At 45.5% G+C, this 19424-nt stretch overlaps 1 protein-coding gene across 2 annotated transcripts; it reads left to right on the plus strand.

Moving 5' to 3' along the window:
• The first annotated feature begins 3769 nt into the window (after positions 1-3769).
• On the plus strand, positions 3770-18159 carry LOC144699731 (uncharacterized). Of its 2 annotated transcripts, XM_078570899.1 has the most exons (7): positions 3770-4463; positions 11062-11158; positions 11260-11589; positions 12061-12315; positions 14518-14660; positions 17928-17971; positions 18059-18159. In XM_078570899.1, exons 2-6 carry the CDS (start codon positions 11086-11088, stop codon positions 17961-17963), a joined length of 837 nt encoding a protein of 278 aa, XP_078427025.1. In that variant the 5' UTR covers positions 3770-4463; positions 11062-11085; the 3' UTR covers positions 17964-17971; positions 18059-18159. The 2 variants fall into 2 exon arrangements, with proteins under 2 accessions (XP_078427025.1, XP_078427026.1); XM_078570900.1 differs by lacking the exon at positions 12061-12315 and having other exon boundaries at positions 4097-4463; positions 18059-18153.
• The last annotated feature ends 1265 nt before the right edge of the window (positions 18160-19424 follow it).

Raw genomic sequence — 19424 nt, forward strand, 5'->3', positions numbered from 1 at the left:
AATGGCCTCCTCCTGCTTCTTGTTTGTATGTTTGTATTGTTGGAGATTGTCCTTGCCTAACATTTGTGAAGCTTGAATGTTACCTTTCAATTATCAGCAAAGATTGCACATAGGTACCAAAACATTTCAACTACTGAAAACTGGACCAATCAAGTTCCTTAACTATTTCCTCCATTCACTCAGCAGCAAGTACCACAAAATTGGTCGTCAGGTTTTTCAAATAAATTCTTGGCTGCTGTTTCCCTTCGGTCACTGCATACAAATAAAAATTGGCATTTCTTCAGAACTTTTAATGTAACAAAACATTCCAAGGTCAATAACCCCAGCCTCAGGAGGTCCTCAGAGCAGTGTCCCAGGTCCAATCTAACCTTCAGTTGCTTCATTAATGCTCTGCCCTGCATCACAAGGTCAGAAGTGGACATTTTGTTAATGTTTGCAGTGTTCAGCTCCATTTGTAATCAGTCAGATAATGAAGCAGTTCATGTTCACATGCACCAAGAGCTCCAGGTCCCCCTTCAAAAGTGACAGATTGTAGCCCCATTCACAGCCTCATCTATCAGGGACTGCATTAGGAATTCTATCTCCCTGCATCAACCTGGAGATTCTCTCTTGGTCTGTGCATGGATGTACTGTGTAGTACATGGGTCTGACATAGAAAAGGCTAATGTGAAACTGGGTACAATACCGCCCACACTGTGATGTAAAGGAACACATGACCTGAGTGTAGAGGGCAATCTTGCACAGAGGGTAGAGGTGTGCAGAGGCAAACATTGAGACAGCTCCTAGTTTGGACCTTATACTGTATATATGTATATTGTTACTAGCACTTAATAAACATTCACTGTCAAACTGTACAAGGCTCAGGACCTCTTTGTGAGAACTACCAAACTACCCATAACATCTTACAACATAATGATCCCACTATGTTAGAGCACATATCTGAAAATCAGGCAGGTTTCAGTGCACGCCTGTAGAGAAACCCACTTGATCATCCGTCCAATGAAATGAATGGTGGACAATTAAACGGTGGATTCTTACCTTCTCTTGATCTTTTCATTGAGAACTGTCGGCGTGACAATAGTCGTCTCAATTTCTCTGCTCCTCTCACCCACTCTAACCTGTCTTTCTCTGAACTTGCTGCACTCCGTTCTCTCAGGTCCAACCCTGACATTGTCATCAAACCTGCTGACAAGGGTGGTGCTGTTGTTGTCTGGTGCACTGACCTCTACCTCACAGAGGCTGAGCGTCAACTAGCTGACACTTCCTCCTACCTCCCCCTGGACCATGACCCCACCACTGAACATCAAGCCATTGTTTCCAGGACTGTTACTGACCTCATCTCCTCTGGAGATCTTCCTTCCACAGTTTCCAATGTCATAGTCTCCCAACCTCGGACGGCCCGCTTCTACCTCCTACGCAAAATCCACAAACAGGACTGTCCCGGCAGACCAATTGTGTCAGCCTGTTCCTGCCCCACCAAACTCATTTCTCACTATATTGACTCCATTCTCTCAACCCTTGTCCAGTCCCTTCCCACCTACATCCGTGATTCCTCTGACACCCTACATCGTATCAATAATTTCCAGTTCCCTGGCCCCAACCGCCTCCTCTTCACCATGGACGTCCAATCCCTCTACACCTCCATCCCCCGCCAGGATGGTCTGATGGCTCTCCGCTTCTTCCTCGAACAGAGGCCCGAACAATCCCCATCCACCACTACTCTCCTCTGTCTGGCTGAACTTGTTCTCACACTGAACAATTTCTCCTTAAACTCCTCTCAATTCCTCCAAATAAAAAGTGTGGCTATGGGTACCCACATGGGCCCCAGTTATGCCTGTCTCTTTATGGGGTATGTGGAACATTCCTTGTTCCAGTTCTACTCAGGCCCCCTCCCACAACTCTTTCTCCGGTACATTGATGATTGCTTCGGTGCTGCTTCATGCTCTCATCTGGATCTGGAAAAATTTATTAATTCTGCTTCCAATTTCCACCCCTCCATCATTTTCACATGGTTCATCTCTGACACTTCCCTTCCCTTCCTTGACCTCTCTGTCTCAATTTCTGGTGATAGACTGTCCACCAATATTCATTACAAGCCTACCGACTCCCACAGCTACCTTGGTTACAGCTCCTCACACCCCGCTTCCTGTGAGGACTCCATCCCATTCTCTCAGTTCCTTCGCCTCCGTCGCATCTGTTCTGATGATGCCACTTTCAAAAACAGTTCCTCTGACATGTCTTCCTTCTTCCTTATCCGAGGTTTTCCACCTACGGTGGGTGACAGGGCACTCAACCGTGTCCGGCCCATCTCCTGCCCTCACACCTTCCTCTCCCTCCCAGAACCATGAGAGGGTCCCACTTGTCCTTATTTATCAGTCCACCAGCCTCCGCATTCAAAGGATAATCCTCCGCCATTTCCACCAACTCCAGCATGATGCCACCACCAAACACATCTTCCCTTCACCCCCCCGGTGGCATTCCGCAGGGATCATTCCCTCCAGGACACCTTGGTCCACTCCTCCATCACCCCCTACACCTCAACCCCCTCCCACAGCACCTTCCCATGCAACCACAGAAGGCGCAACACCTGCCCCTTTGCTTCCCCTCTCCTCACCGTCCAAGGGCCCAAACACTCCTTTCAAGTGAAGCAACATTTCACTTGCACTTCCCTCAATTTAGTCTATTGCATTCGTTGCTCCCAATGTGGTTTCCTCTACATTGGAGAGACCAAACGCAGACTGAGTGACCGCTTTGCAGAACACCTTCGGCCTGTCTGCAAGCATGACCCAGACCTCCCTGTCGCTTGCCATTTCAACACTCCACCCTGCTCTCATGCCCACATGTCCGTCCTTGGCCAGCTGCATTGTTCCAGTGAAGCTCAATGCAAACTGGAGGAACAGCACCTCATCTTCCGACTAGGCACTTTACAGCCTTCTGGACTGAATACTGAGTTCAACAATTTTAGGTCATGAACTCTCTCCTCCATTATCACCCCCTTTCCGATCCCCCTTTTTTTCCCCAATAATTTATATAAATTTTTCTTTTCCCACCTATTTTCATTATTTTTAATGTATTTCCATCCATTGTTTTATCTCTACCTTTTAGCCTTTTTTGATTCCTTCACCCCACTTTACCCCCAATAGGGCTATCTGTACCTTGCTCGTCCTGCTTTCTACCCTTAATTAGCACATTCTTTAGATAAAATCACCACCTTCAACACCTCTTTGTCCCTTTGTCTGTGACATCTTTTGGCAATCTCCATCTATCACTGGCCCTCTATCCAGCTCTACCTGTCCCCCACCCCCCCTTAAACCAGCTAATATTTCACCTCTTTTCTATTTTTACTTAGTTCTGTTGAAGAGTCATATGGACTCGAAACGTTAACTGTGTTCCTCTCCGCAGATGCTGCCAGACCTGCTGAGTTTTTCTAGGTATTTTTATTTTTGTTTTGGATTTGCAGCATCCGCAGTTTTTTGCTTTTCTCTTTTTGCTTAAAGTGTGTTCACTGACCCATCCAATTGTCTGAAAGCTGCTGTGGTCAGGCGATTCAGTGCCTTTGTGTACAAGCCCAGCAAGAGGACTGCACCGCACACCACTTATATTGACGACCCCTTAGAAGGGCAGCCCCCTTTCTCCATATCCGACTTCTATGCAACTGGGTCCCTGACCGCTTTAACTGTTGTGGTGGGTTTGCTGTCAAACTCATGGTGGGAACCCCCAGGAATGACCTTAGTTAGGTGGGTCATCATGCACACATTGATTGGTTTCTGACACACGTAAGTTTAAACCGTCCAGTGGCTGGGCAGAATAGCCAGTGCCCTGGGTTATTTTATAGTGAAACAGAAACTCAGTTAACAGTAATTGGAACAGGATTGACAAGAGCAGAATCCTTAAATTGATACGCTGAAAGGAGCGATAGCAAAAGTTAAATCGTTCTAATTTCGCCCCCGCACTGGCTTTTATGGGGGGGGGTAATAAATCAGTCAGAATGGATGTCCTTAAATGAGATCAACACATCGGCAGAAGGACCAGCACCTACAAGATCGGCACTTCGCCATTTACTGAGAGTTCATTATTCCTCAGGATAGATTCCGGTGACAGAGCGTCAACAATGGCAAAGTAGTATAAGGTGAAACGCTCTTTAATAATTTTTCGGCGCTTTGCGGTAGATTTGGACCTTGCTGTTTTAGCAAAACAGTCTGAATTATCGATCTTTCGAGAGATAAATGTGTTCGATGACCCAGTGAGTTCCACAGGCATCGAAAGCTCGTGAAAGTATCACTTTTGGGAGATTCTGTGAAATCATTCAGGTTGATCTTATAAACAAGACTGGGAGATTAAAGATCTTTCAACCTGCTCAGTGCCGCTGTTTTCCTCCTTTCACTTAAGATCCTGGCTCGTGGAGGCATCGCTTGCTTTTCAAACATCCTTATCGATAAAAGGGAACCTTCACCAGACATCAGGTACAAAAAGAGTGTGTGTGTTCCTTCACTGAGTGTTTCTACCTGATGGTTTCACGTTCACCATATCTGACGTCACGGAAAATGCTCGCATAGTTTCTCATCTTTTGCTTTCAAAGGCTATGAGTTCTGAAAGTAATTTTCGTGTTCTCCCATTATTAAGAAAGGGAGGAAGGGATAGACCAGGAAATTACAGACCAAAACAAAAAGCTAAAAGCTACTGCGGATGCTGGAAATCCAAAACAAAAACAGAATTACCTGGAAAAACTCAGCAGGTCTGGCAGCATCGGTGGAGAAGAAATCAGTTAACGTTTCGAGCCTTCATGACCCTTCGGCAGAACTGAAGCATAGTTAGGAGAAGGGAGAAATATAAGCTGGTTTAAGGTGGGGGGGTGGGGGGAGAGAGAAGTTGAGGGTGTGGTGGTTGTGGAGATAAGCAAGCAGTGATAGGAGCAGATAATCAAAAGATGTCACAGACAAAAGGATCAAAGAGGTGTTGAAGGTGGTGATATTTGTCTAAGAAAAGTGCTAATTAAGAATGGAAGACAGGGCACTCAAAGTACAGCTCTAGTGGGGGTGGGGTAGACAGACTAACAAGGTTTTAGTTTTAGATTTAAAAATAATGTAAATAGGTGGGGAAAGAAGAATCTATATAAATTATAGAAAAAAAAGCGGGGGTGGGGGGGAGAAACGGGGTGGGGATGGGGGGAGGGGGAGTTTAAGATCTAAAGTTGTTGAATTCAATATTCAGCCCGGAAGGCTGTAAAGTGCCTAGTCGGAAGATGAGGTGCTGTTCCTCCAGTTTGCATTGGGCTTCACTGGAACAATGCAGCAAGCCAAGGACAGACATGTGGGCAAGAGAACAGGGTGGAGTGTTAAAATGGCAAGCGACAGGGAGGTTTGGGTCTTCCTTGCGGACAGACCGCAGGTGTTCCGCAAAACGGTCGCCCAGTTTGCGTTTGGTCTCTCCAATATAGAGGAGACCGCATTGGGAGCAACGAATGCAGTAGACTAAGTTAGGGGAAATGCAAGTGAAATGCTGCTTCACTTGAAAGGAGTGTTTGGGCCCTTGGACGGTGAGGAGAGAGGAAGTGAAGGGGCAGGTGTTGCATCTTCTGCGTGGGCATGGGGAGGTGCCATAAGTGGGCGTTGAGGAGTAGGGGATGATGGAGGAGTGGACCAGGGTGTCCCGGAGGGAATGATCCCTACGGAATGCCGTCAGGGGGGGTGAAGGGAAGATGTGTTTGGTGGTGGCATCATGCTGGAGTTGGCGGAAATGGCGGAGGATGATCCTTTGAATGCGGAGGCTGGTGGGGTGATAAGTGAGGACAAGGGGGACCCTATCATGTTTCTGGGAGGGAGGAGAAGGCGTGAGGGAGGATGCGCGGGATATGGGCCAGACACGGTTGAGGGCCCTGTCAACGACCGTGGATGGAAAACCTCGGTTAAGGAAGAAGGAGGACATGTCAGAGGAGCTGTTTTTGAAGGTAGCATCATCAGAACAGATGCGATGGAGGCGAAGGAACTGAGAGAATGGGATGGAGTCTTTACAGGAAGCGGGGTGTGAGGAGCTGTAGTCGAGGTAGCTGTGGGAGTCGGTAGGCTTGTAATGGATATTGGTGGACAGTCTATCATCAGAAATTGAGACAGAGAGGTCAAGGAAGGGAAGAGAAGTGTCAGAGATGGACCATGTGAAAATGATGGAGGGGTGGAGATTGGAAGCAAAATTAATAAATTTTTCCAGGTCCCGACGAGAGCATGAAGCAGCACCGAAGTAATCATCGATGTACCGGAGAAAGAATTGTGGGAGGGGGCCGGAGTTACAGACCAGTCAGTCTAACCTCAGTGATGGGGATGTTACTAGAAAGAATTCTGAGGTACAGAATATATTTGCACTTGGAGAGACATGGATTAATCAGGGATAGTCAGCATGGATTTGTTTAGGGAAAGTCATGTTTGACAAATTTGATTGAATGTTTTGAGGAGGCATTAGGAGTGTTGATGAGGGTAATGCATTTGATGTGGTCTACATGGACTTTAGCAAGGCTTTTGATGAGGTCCCTCATGGCAGACTGGTCAAGAGTAAGAGTAAGAGCCCATGGGATCCAATGCAAAGTGACACATTGGATCCACAATTGGCTGAGAGGCAGGAAGCAGAGGGTGACGGTAGAGGGATGTTTCTGTGACTGGAAGTCTGTTCCCAGTGGGGTTCTGCAGGGCTCAGTGCTGGGGCCCTTGCTGTTTGTGGTGTACATAAATGATTTGGACTTAAATGTAGGGGGTATGACCAAGACGTTCGCGGATGACATGAAAATTGATAGGGTGGTAAACCGTGAGGAGGATAGTCGTAAACTGCAGGAGGATATCAATGGACTGGTCAGATGGGCAGAGCAGTGGCAAATGGAATTCACTGGGAAAAGTGTGAGGTAATGCACTTGGGGAGGGCTAACAAGGCAAGGGATTACACTATGAATGCCGAAGATCGGAGGGACCTTGGTGTGCATACCCACAGATCCCGGAAGGTAGCAGGGAAGGTAAATAAGGTGGTTAAGAAGGCATATGGGATACTTGCCTTTATTAGCCGAGGCATAGAATACAAGAGCAGGGAGGTTATGCTAGAACTGCATAAAACCCTGGTTAAGCCACAACTGAAGTACTGCGTGCAGTTCTAGTCACCACATTATGGAAAGGATGTGATTGCACTGGAGAGGGTGCAGAGGAGATTTACCATGACACTGCCTGGGCTTGAGGGTCTGAGCTATGAGGAAAGATTGGAGAGGCTGGGGTTGTTTTCCTTGGAGCAGCGAAGGTTAAGAGGGGACCTGAAAGATGCATATAAGATCATGAGAGGCATAGATAGGGTGCATAGGAAGGCACTTTTTCCATTAGTAGAGGGGTCAATAACCATGGGGCATAGATTTAAGGTAAGTGGTAGAAGACTAAGAGGGGAGTTGAGGAGAAATATTTTCACCCAGAGGGTGGTGGGAGTCTGGAACTCACTGCCTGAAAGGGTGGTTGAGTCAGAAACTCTTGTAAAATTTAAAAGGTATTTAGATATTCACTTGCATTGCCATAGCCTCCAGGGCTGTAGGCCAAGCACTGGAAATAAGATTAGTGTAGTCAGATCTTTGTTCACTGGCGTGGACACGATGGGCCGAATGGTTTCCTTCTGTGCTATAAATGCCTGAGTCTGAGTCTGAAGACAGGTCAAAGGCCTGAAATGTTTCTCTCTCCACAGATGCTGCCAAAGCTGCCGAGTGTATCTAGAATTTTCTGTTTTTATATATTTTGCTTCTTTAGAGACAGGTGAAGGCACTTTGACTGGCACTTTGGGTCTTACTGATACTGGGAATGGCTTCTGGTTGGGGCAGAGGTTGGAAACAGGAGCATCAGCCCACCTGCTTTTCATTCCCATTTTGGATAGGCGCATAATCGAGGTTGACAAAGCCCCCACCCCCCCATCCCCAAACCCCATTCCCCCTCCTCCCCCCTTCCACATTCCCCCTCTCCCCCTCCTCCCCCATTCCCCCTCCCCCATTCCCCCCCTCCGCATTCCCCCTCCTCCCCCATTCTCCCCTCCTCTTCCCCCTCCCAATCACCCCCCTTCCCCATTCCCCTCTCCCCCTCCCCATTCTCCCTCCCCCATTGCCCCTCCCCATTCCCCCTCCCCCATTCCTCCCTCCCCCATCTCACCCTCCCCATCTCACCCTCCCCCATTCTCCCCCTCCCCTATTCCCCCTTACCCTTCCTCCTCCTCCTCCCGCTCCTCCCCCTCCTCCCCCTCCCCCTCCCCCTCCCCATCCCCCCTCCTACCCTCCCCTTCTCCTCCTCCCCCTCCCCCTCCTCCCCCTCCCCATTCCCCCTCCTCCCTCCTCCCCATTCCTCCTCCTCCCCCACCCCATTCCCCCCTCCTTCCCCTCCTCCCCCATTCCCCCTCCTCCCTATTCACCCTCCTCCCCTCTCCCTCCTCCCCTCCCCCATTCCCCCTCCTCCCTATTCACCCTCCTCCCCTCCCCCATTCTCCCCCCTCCCCCATTCTCCCCACTTGCCCATTCTCCCCCTCCCCATTCCCCCTTCTCCCCACATTCCCCCTCCCCCCTGCATCCCCTCCCCCTGCACCCCCTTCCCCCCCTCATTCCCCTCCCCCCTCATTCCCCTCCCCCCTCATTCCCCTTTCCTCCTCCTCCTCCCCCCTCCCCTAAAAATGTGAGGCTCCAACAAATAGATTTTCAATATTTGATCTCAGTGCAATGGTGCAAGTTACCACCATATATGTTTCAGGTAAGAACAAACTGCTGAACTTAAATGTTCATGACTTAGAAATCCCACATTGGGGCCTACAAACACTTACTGCATTTCTGTAAAATTCTTCCCTGTGATATTCTAACAACAATATTAATTTAATTATTTTAAACAATTGAATTGAAATGAATTCAAAAGGGAATTGTGTATTTGCATATTGTATATTAACAATGATGATTAGTAATTTATTTGGTCATAAAGTCTTACGCTGTGAAAACTGTTCTGATTGTGATTGGCATCAGGATGCTGCAGATTTAAGAATCAAACCCAGACTGACAATTTGATTAATTACTGACTTGTCTCCCAGATGAGAAGTTAAACCAAAGTCATATTTACTAGTTTAGCTGGATACAAAAGATTCCACTATCTGGAATCTGTGGCATAAGCATGCATGTTTCAGACCACTGTGTAATCTGTATAAATTGCAGCATAAGCACATATGTGGAGACCAAAACAAAAAACTACTGCAGATGCTGGAAATCCAAAACAAAAACAGAATTACCTGGAAAAACTCAGCAGGTCTGGCAGCATCGGCGGAGAAGAAAAGAGTTGACGTTTCGAGTCCTCGTGACCCTTCAGCAGAATTGAGTAAAGTTAGGAGAGGGGTGAAATATAAGCTGGTTTAAGGTGGGGGGTGGGGTGGGGGGAGAGAAGTGGTGGTGGGGGGGTGGTGGTAGTAGGGACAAGCAAGCAGTGATAGGAGCAGAAAATCAAAAGATGTCACAGACAAAGGAACGAAGACATGTAAAAGGTGGTGATATTATCTAAGAGAATGTGCTAATTAAGAATGGATGGCAGGACACTCAAGGTACAGCTCTAGTGGGGGTGGGGTGGAAAGATTGACAGGGCATTACAGTTATAGATTTAAAAATAATGAAAATAGGTGGGAAAAGAAAAATCTATATAAATTATTGGAAAAATCAAAAGGGAGGGGGAAGAAACGGAAAGGGGGTGGGGATGGGGGAGGGAGTTTAAGATCTAAAGTTGTTGAATTCAATATTCAGTCCGGAAGGCTGTAAAGTGCGTAGTCAGAAGATGAGGTGCTGTTCCTCCAGTTTGCGCTGGGCTTCACTGGAACAATGCAGCAAGCCAAGGACAGACATGTGGGCAAGAGAGCAGGGTGGAGTGTTAAAATAGCAAGCGACAGGGAGGTTTGGGTCTTTCTTGCAGACAGACCGCAGGTGTTCTGCAAAGCGGTCACCCAGTTTACGTTTGGTCTCTCCAATGTAGAGGAGACCGCATTGGGAGCAACGAATGCAGTAGAGTAAGTTAGGGGAAATGCAAGTGAAATGCTGCTTCACTTGAAAGGAGTGTTTGGGCCCTTGGACGGTGAGGAGAGAGGAAGTGAAGGGGCAGGTGTTGCATCTTCTGCGTGGGCATGGGGACGTGCCATAGGTGGGGGTTGAGGAGTAGGGGGTGATGGAGGAGTGGACCAGGGTGTCCCGGAGGAAACGATCCCTACGGAATGCCACCGGGGGGGGTGAAGGGAAGATGTGTTTGGTGGTGGCATCATGCTGGAGTTGGCAGAAATGGCGGAGGATGATCCTTTGAATGCAGAGGCTGGTGGGGTGATAAGTGAGGACAAGGGGGACCCTATCATGTTTCTGGGAGGGAGGAGAAGGCGTGAGGGCGGATGCGCGGGAGATGGGCCGGACACGGTTGAGGGCCCTGTCAACGACCGTGGGTGGAAAACCTCGGTTAAGGAAGAAGGAGGACATGTCAGAGGAACTGTTTTTGAAGGTAGCGTCATCAGAACAGATGCGACGGAGGCGAAGGAACTGAGAGAATGGGATGGAGTCCTTACAAGAAGCGGGGTGTGAGGAGCTGTAATCGAAGTAGCTGTGGGAGTCGGTAGGCTTGTAATGGATATTGGTGGACAGTCTATCACTGTCTACCACCACCCCCACACCACCACTTCTCTCCCCCCACCCCACCCCCCACCTTAAACCAGCTTATATTTCACCCTTCTCCTAACTTTACTCAGTTCTGCTGAAGGGTCATGAGGACTCGAAACATCAACTCTTTTCTTCTCCGCCGATGCTGCCAGACCTGCTGAGTTTTTCCAGGTAATTCTGTTTTTGTTTTTTATGTGGAGACCACACTGTTCTGACCACAGAATGCACATACAGTGAACAATGTAAGCATCTGATCTCTTTTTGAGCAGAATGCTCAGGAACTGTAGCTCCCAGTCTCAAATAATGATGCCATATGGATATAGCATTTGAGTACTAAAGCAAATGTCTTCTAAACTGATTATTCACTAGTAATGTTATGTGCATTATTCCAATATTTTAAACAGGTTCTCAAAAGCCTCAAAAAAAGGATGGCTACATACCATTTTCCAAAAATTCTTTGTTTTATTTTGATTTTTTTCTGCCAGACCATTATAGCCGATGGTGAGTGTTGCCATATATAATTTCTGCTATATTGAGTATTTTTGTTACGTGCTTCTTTACCATTAAGTGAAAGTGTTAACAGATCATCACGTTTATTTCAGACTCATTTACAACTGTACGGTGTAAGAATTCAGTCACAGGAATCCATAACCACCGCACTGTTTTGGCTTGTGAGTGTAAGTCAAATACAAGCATTGAAAAATGCAATAGTACCTGGTTCGACATTTCAGGGAGCTCTAATGTGGTTGAAATCCCATGTACATCTGATCAAAAGACAAATGCTCAGAATCGAAAAAGATGTCTTACAAGTTTAAAAAATGCATCATTGATAATTGAGAAAACGGAAATTTTGGACATAGGAAAATATCAGTTTTTCCTGGACTGTGGGCTAACAGGCTATGCCAAGGCAGATGTAGAACTTTTGGTTAAAGGTAGGTAAAGAAAATCTCTTTTTTTGTCAACAGAATAGTAGAAGAGATTGCAATATTTCAGAACAGGCACTGAAAATGAATGCTAATATAATTACATCACTAAAGAAGCTATTTATAATATTGGTCTTTTCTGTGTCAGTACCGTCTCACATTGCTAAGGGCAAGTCAAGCACTTGTGATGCTTTAGCATTGGTGGCCATGCACTTCCAGAGTTGGCTGTAATATTCTTAGTATAATATCAGCCAGAATTCCTGACTTCTGTCAAATGATCTCTTCCAGAAAAGTGCATGAGTAGACATTGGATAAGGATGCAACTGAGCTTGGTTTTAAGGCCCCAGTGGTTGAAGCTCATGTTCATCACTTACTTTCAGGATTCACAAATGAGAAGCAGCCACCTTGGCTGAGGTACTGAGGAGCTGTGCATTACTGATTTGGATTTGTAAACATTAATTTGGTAAAACATGTTTTCAGCTCCATATACTGTGCCGCAATTAACCAAAAGGGACCAAGGCGGTGAGAAAGGTCTTTCTTGTACTACACTTGGATATCCCTTGGCAAAACTACACTGGCAGACTGAAAATGGAAACAGTGTGACTGCTAATTCCAGCATAATACAAACAGAGGATAAGCTGTACAACATCACTACATATATTTCAATATTTGGAGAACAATGTTCCACAAACCATAGTTGCTCTGTATGCATTGAAAATGCATGCATATCTGCAAGTAAGTTTTGATTTATTTACTTCAGTTTGAAATGTAAATTTTAACATGATTTTAGTTGTGCAACTGGTCCAGTACACACACAGGAAAAAAATATATGGTCTGAGGGAAATATCCCTGCAAGTGATACTAACCTAAGAGTGCACATACAATAAGATCATTATTGAGTAGTGGCCGGCTTCACCACTGGAAAAGTAAACTGTACTTGGGTATAGTGCAAAACATATTCACCCAAGTTAGGCTGACCATCTAGATAAAAACAAAAAGCTAAATGATGCCTGAAGAAAAAAATTAAAGTTGTTGGTCTATGATTCTGAACAGTAACGCTGATCCCCTGCCCCGCACCCCCGGTACTACTTTCTGTAAGGCAGAGTTCTATAAGGACAGGAGCATTATTCCATTTAACACACAAAGTGGAGCTTTCTTTAACATTACTTATCCATTCAAAGCAGGCAGCTACATCTTGAGGAAATTTCATGGCTAAACTGAGTTAAGGAACTCCTAAAGTTAAGGTAAATTAAAGGCACGAGTTTCTCTGTTGGTTGAAGGCAGATCATAAATGTTATAATATATACTCATCTCTTTAAGTTAGTGTGAGCTGTATTTTTTAAGTGAGATATAAGATTAGCTGCAATGAAAAATTTGGAGAAGTGCTAGCACTGTAAGGAATGAACTCCTGAGTTTTAAGTTAAGGCATTTCATTGAGATGAAGCAGAAAGCATGTTGTTTTGGAACAACACTGTGTGGTGTTTAACATGGGAATTCCCACTTTGATACTGCCTGGAGAAAGTATTCCCAAGCCCCAGCAGCTTTCACCATGAGCAACACAAATTTCAAACTGCACTCTCCCTAAATAACTCAAAAATCCCCTCAGAAGAGATTCTGTTAATAAAGCCAAATACAGTCCCAGAATTTAATTCTTTGCCATGCACCCTAATTCAATTTTCATTGGCTCCACAGAACTTGGGGCTGATTTACATTTTCCTGCAGTTGAACCCACTATTGCTTAGAACTTTAAAAATGCCGTAAAAATGAACACCATTTGTTTCTTAATATAGATTTATCAATAAAAACGCTCATCCTAAGATTTTAATTATCATTTGTAAGGCTGAGGAAACTTATGGTTTTGTTTTATTGTTAGCACCCTCAATAGCATTTCTCTGTACTTTTGAAGCCCCTACAAGGGTTGTTGTATTGAGGTCACTGTCGTGAATTTCTGAGCCATTCCAGATGGTGAGCAACTCGTCTCCCTTGAAGCCGGAGAATGTGAAGTCCAGCACTGATCCTAGGAAAGTCAGAAAGTCTGAAGACATGTCAGGAAAATGGGAGGCCCAGTGGGTGTTGATCTGGTGTTGTCAAGCGTAGAGAAGGCTCCTCTGATTGGAAGTTAATGGCCACAGATGTCAATGGGGAGATGTTAAGGGAGAACAGAGAATCAGGTCCCAGCTTGGATCTGGGTTAGAGAGGAATCTCTATTTCAGTTTGCAGAAAAGACAGGAAGCTCAAAGCTGCTGAGTGGGAATTTGGGGGTCAGTTTAAATCATGACTTGATCAAAAATACTAATTATACGATTCCCATGTGACATTCAGATTACAAGAGGATACATACTCATTTTTAAAAGTTATATTTGTTAGCTAGTGGCAATAATGAATCCAGCATCTACACTGCCTTGTTCCCAGATAAAACCCAATCTGACACATCAACATACTTGCTCCCAATATGTAGTTTTTTTTTTCATTTCTTATTAAGATATGAACAGCATTGAATCATTTAGATTACAAGCACTTCTTAAAATTTAAGAATTTAAATTGTTACATCATACTGCTCCTCATTATACTTCAGGCATCGAGCCCTAGTCTCCGCTAGGCATGTTCTGCTGCCAACTATTCATATTGTTGAAACTAATCTGCAGTTGACACTCTGTCAATTTCTTTTCCTGTCTTGTGTCTCTAAATGCCTCACATTCATTTGGGCGCCGCTTAATTCTGATAATGTGGTCAAGAGGAACATTTGATCATCTGAAGGAAGTTCTTATACAGATTCGACTGTAGTTAGCACATAATTCACTCAACCCTTGACACTGTGATCTCATGAATTACTATAATCTGCTCCATTCCATTCTCCACAAAAGATGTTTGAATTAAAACTCTAGTACATAATGTAAATTGTAATTAAACATCTCAGTTATGTATTTGTCATTTCAGGATTGGAGTGTTCTACAACTGAAAAAGTCTATAGGCTACCAGAACAAAAAATCAGAGCATTTTTTGGTGTTACTTCATCTCTGGGCTTCATAATGTTTTTAACACTTATGTGCTCTCTTATTGGAGGAATCAAATACTTCAAGGTATAATATTAATTCTGATAAAAGCAAAGGCAGAACTGTTGATGCTTAAGAGCTTTCCAAGATTATGTTTTCCTTCCCCAATATTGCATTAAAGATCCCCTCACCCTCCCTCCCTCCCCACCACTCTTCTTCCCTCTGATTCAAGGGGCAGAATTTAAGCATCCCCTGCCAGCAGGTTTGCAGGTGGGGTGGCCTGTTAAATTACCCAGCTGGCCTCGGCCTCTCTGCCGCCCTCCCACTCACCTCCAACCTGTGTGCAATTTTATAGGGACAGGGAAAGCCTAATTAATGGCCACATCCAGCTGTTGTGGTCACTTTGACAAACGGACCACAGGAGTCTCAGGTCATGATCGTTTATTTGAGCAATTGCAAGGAGAGAACCATCCCAATGCAGCTTGAGATAGCACTCTGCTAAATTACAAGTGTTCAACATATTTATACATTATTGGTCACGTGCAAGAATAGTTTCCAGATTCCGATCTCGTCAACATATAGGTTTACATTAAACAGACATCTCTGTAACAAGTACGTGCATCGTATGTCCCTATTTTTCACCCAGGCAGAGACCTTCCCTCCTACCTAAACTAGGACCATCTGTTCTTCCCCTATCTGTTGAAGAGCACACTTAATCTTAATTATTATTGCCATCCTCTGACTCCAGTCTGGCTTCCAAGGCCTTTCTGTTGTTTGCAGGCCCTAAGGCTGTGTAAGGTTCATTTGGTAACCTTTAACCGTTAATGTGCTTGGTAGCACTGGCTGCCTGGAGTTTTTAAGTAATTCATTTCCTTTCAATAAATTCTCCCTTACCATAAATTCTTACTTACTTTCTTTCCCCTAACACAGCCCAGCCTCAAATTTGAAGCTGCAAGGGAGGTTGGAGTAGGGGAGATGCCCAGCAGGTAAGCCTACTCAAGCCTGGAGTGGGAAATGGGGAGCGGTAGCGAGCCTCCCTCACTGGGTCCCTTTCCACATTGAGCTCCCCCCACCCAGCCACCTAAGGTCTGTTCCCCTCTCCCCCTTGTTTGTTCCCTCCCCTTCCATCCCCTCCAACAAGACCTCCATCCCCCTCTGGCCTCCCCTCCCATCCTTACCTAAAGACCCCTATACTTACCTGCATCCTGGCTCCAGAGCTTAGACTCTGGGGACTGCCTGTCATCCCATCAGTGGCCACTGCAATTAGATTCACCAGCAGCTCTCTGGCGTAGGACTTCCACTCAAGTGAGGGGTGGAAGTCAGGTCTCCAATTAACACTGAATAAATAGCTAGTCAGCTGGCATCAGCAGGGATGCGTTCCCTACCAACTCTTCAGGTGGGGCATGGCAAACTTCACCACCTGTTAAATTTTGCCCAAGGTGTAAAATTGCACCACACTATACCTGTCAAAGTGACCACTCTTCATCTATGAGTCTGGACATTAAATATGGTCAGGCTGTATGAAAATGAAGATGATGATCATAGCTGAGGTCAGGCCAGTTTTCTCCCAATGTCAACGCACTGTCACTTTTGCTCAGCACCAAAAACAACAACAACTCCGCATTTATATTCTCCCTTTAACAGAGTAAAACATCCCAAAACACTTCACAGGCGTGTAAGCAGATGCAAATTGATGCCCAGCTAAAGAAGGAGGAGGGAGGTGGAAAAGCAGTGAGGCTTTAGGAGGGAATTCCAGAGCTTAGGGCGAAGGCAATTGAAGGCCCAGCCACCAATGGTGGGGATGCACAAGAGGCCAGAACTGGAGGAATGCAGAGTTCTCAATGGGCTTTAGGGTTGGGAAAGGTTACAGGGAATGGTAGACTAAGGATAGGAAAGGATTTGAACACAAGGTTGAGAATTTTAACGTTGAGGTCTAGGAGCCAATGTAGGTCAGTGAGCCTGGACGGGGGATGAATGAACATGATTTGATGCTAGTTAGATTATACACACTAGGGGCAAAATTTTTAGCTCGGGCAGGCGTGAGCCCAACCTGACCGAGCTGTGAAATGATGTGTGATGATGTCCTGCGTGCATCCCGACGTCATCAGGCACTCTCACGATATTTCAGTCGGCAGACACACACCCGATTCGGCAGAGCGCTCGCCGACAATTAAAGGGCCTATTACGGCCACTAAAAAGGTAATTAACATAAGGTTTGCGCTGCCCGTCCAGCCTAATGGTTGGCAAGTGGCCTTTGCACTTTTTTGAAAACCTCATCCACGGGCGGGATGAGGTTTCCAAAAGCAAATAAAAATCAAATAAAAACTTTAATTTTTCATAAATAACATGTCCCTGGTCATGTGGCAGAGTCACATGAGGGGACATATTTCATTACATGTATAAAATCTGTAATATTTTTTCTGAGATCCGTTCATCCCTCTGAGGCAGAGAGCTGCCTCAGGGAGATTATGTAGTGTGCACTCGTGCGCATGTGTGAAGGTCGCACTCACCCGGCTCACCCTCCTCCCCCCGCCCGCATAGGCAGCGCTCGGCGCTGCTGCTTGCGTTTCATGCTGTGGGGCCTTAATCGGCCCGCCAGCATGTAATTGCCTTTCGGGCCGGATTGCGGGTGGCAGTCGGCTTCCTGACCGCCACCGCCAAGCCTGCAGGCCAAGAGAAAAATTCTGCCCTAGAATTTTGGATGAACTCAAGATTATGGAGGGTGAAAGATATGAGGCCAGCCCAGAAAGGATTGGTACAGTTGAGGTTGGAAAGAACAAAAGCATAAATGAGAGTTTCAGCAGCAGATAAACTGAGGCAATGACAGACATAGGTGGAAGTAGTCAATCTTGATGATCGAAAGGATATTCCAGCAATTAGCAAGTGAAATTGTGAACTATTTTAGTCCACCTTAGATGAAAGGCACCAAGTGTAATTGTAATGCCCCCACTAGCTGATTTAATTTAAACCACTACGTGGGATCACCTGATCCTTATTCCTTTGTACTTAATGTTGAATTGGATCATTGAATGTTCCAACTTAACTTCCTAATCTTGGGGGGCTACAGGGAACTAACTTCAATTGTTCATATTTTTATTTTTCAAGCGATAGTTGGGACATTAAGCTAAGAACTTCAATATCTTGATAACCACATATCAAGCAACACTATTTGGAGCTCTAACTTTGTAGATTATTCCACTATTAACTAACAGATCATGTCTTGTTCATGATATAATGTAATGACCAGAAAGAAGAATTACAGGAAAGCTATTCAATATGTGATGTTATGTACGAATGTAAAAGTTTGCTAATATAAAAGTTACTTGAAAACTAATGTTTTCATTTTCTCTAAAGCATCTTAAAAGCCTGGTCCAAATCAACAACAACTAATTTAAAAGGTACACAACTCTCTAAGAATATATTTTATAATCTGAAATAAGAAGTGCCACTTTACCTGTTATTAATTAACTTTATTTCCAACACAGGGCACAGGATGAAGAAGACCTGGATGCATTGATTTTCTACAATGCCTAATCTCAATGAAAAATATTGTATCAAATTGTATTAAAATGCTTAATAGAAATTCACTTGATTACAATATGCTCATATATATTTTAGAAGCATGAAAATTATTATTGTAATCTGTTAATATCTTAATTACATTACGGTTTATTAGTCACGTCAATTACATCTTTAATGTTACGAGTAACAGGTGGTGGGTAGTAATTGGGCAGAATCATCCCAGATTTGCACTGCATGGTAGCAGGCAGGTAAAACAACGTTTTACCTGCCGGCTGCAGTGGTGAGTTTTCACACTGTATCGTCCCAAATCTGCTGCATTAGTTATTCATTTCCAGGAAACATGTCATTTCCATGGCAGATGGGCTCTCATTCGCCCGCTGCACCATCACTTAACCGCTTCATCACGATGGGTGCCATACTTAAACTCCAGCCGCGCGGACACATCTCAGTGCTTCCAGCCCATGACAACTGCAGGGAAGATGTGCATGAAAGGCAAAAACACTGCAGTCCCGAGGTTCAGTGATGCATTACTGGAACACCTTTTGGACACCATGGAGGCCTGCTAGGATGTCCTCTACCCCCATTCTGGCTGCAGGATGGGCAGTAGCATGATCAACCAGGCTTGGTAGGCGATGGCAGTGGTGATCAGTTCCAATGCTGCACAGAAGAAGTTGGCCATCCAATGCAGATGCAGGATGAATGCTCTAATCCATACAGCTAGGGTACAGCAACCATCTTATCACTCTAAACTCACACACTCAAGCCCATCACACATTCATTGGCATCTCACTCACTGCCAGCTCAAGGGACATCACCACCCATTCTCTAACACACACCCTCACATGTCCATCTGGCCTCATCTCCTCTGGAGACTGCCTCCTCAGCCCTCACCATCTTGAGGCAACTTGCACAGATCAACATGTGCCCCACACACACCCTGGGTTACCTTCCTTCCCCAGTAGAGTCTTTGTCCTTCAGCCTCTTCCTTTGTCCAGCAAGCCCTACCCCTGCAGCCATTGAAAAGCCACCCACATATGGCTGATCTGGTAGGTAGAGACCTGCTACGAGCCCCCCTAAAAGTGATGAGGTGCTGTTGGTGAAGCCTGGCGCTGATGACTGCGAGTGCTGCCTGAAGCAAGGTAGGCAAACAAACCTTGAGATCCCGAGCGAAGTGCAGCCCGCCGGGTGCATGTCGCTTATGTGCTGTTGTGAAACACGTTGGTGTGTTTTCCTGTTGACATGGGTGGATGATCCAGAGGGGTGGGGGATCGGTTCTGGTTGGCAGGCCTAATAATGATATGCTGATGTATTACAATGAGATTCCCGACA

Source organism: Cetorhinus maximus, chromosome 24 (genome assembly GCF_964194155.1).
Source record: "Cetorhinus maximus chromosome 24, sCetMax3.hap1.1, whole genome shotgun sequence".
In the NCBI taxonomy this organism is placed as follows: Eukaryota; Metazoa; Chordata; class Chondrichthyes; order Lamniformes; family Cetorhinidae; genus Cetorhinus; species Cetorhinus maximus.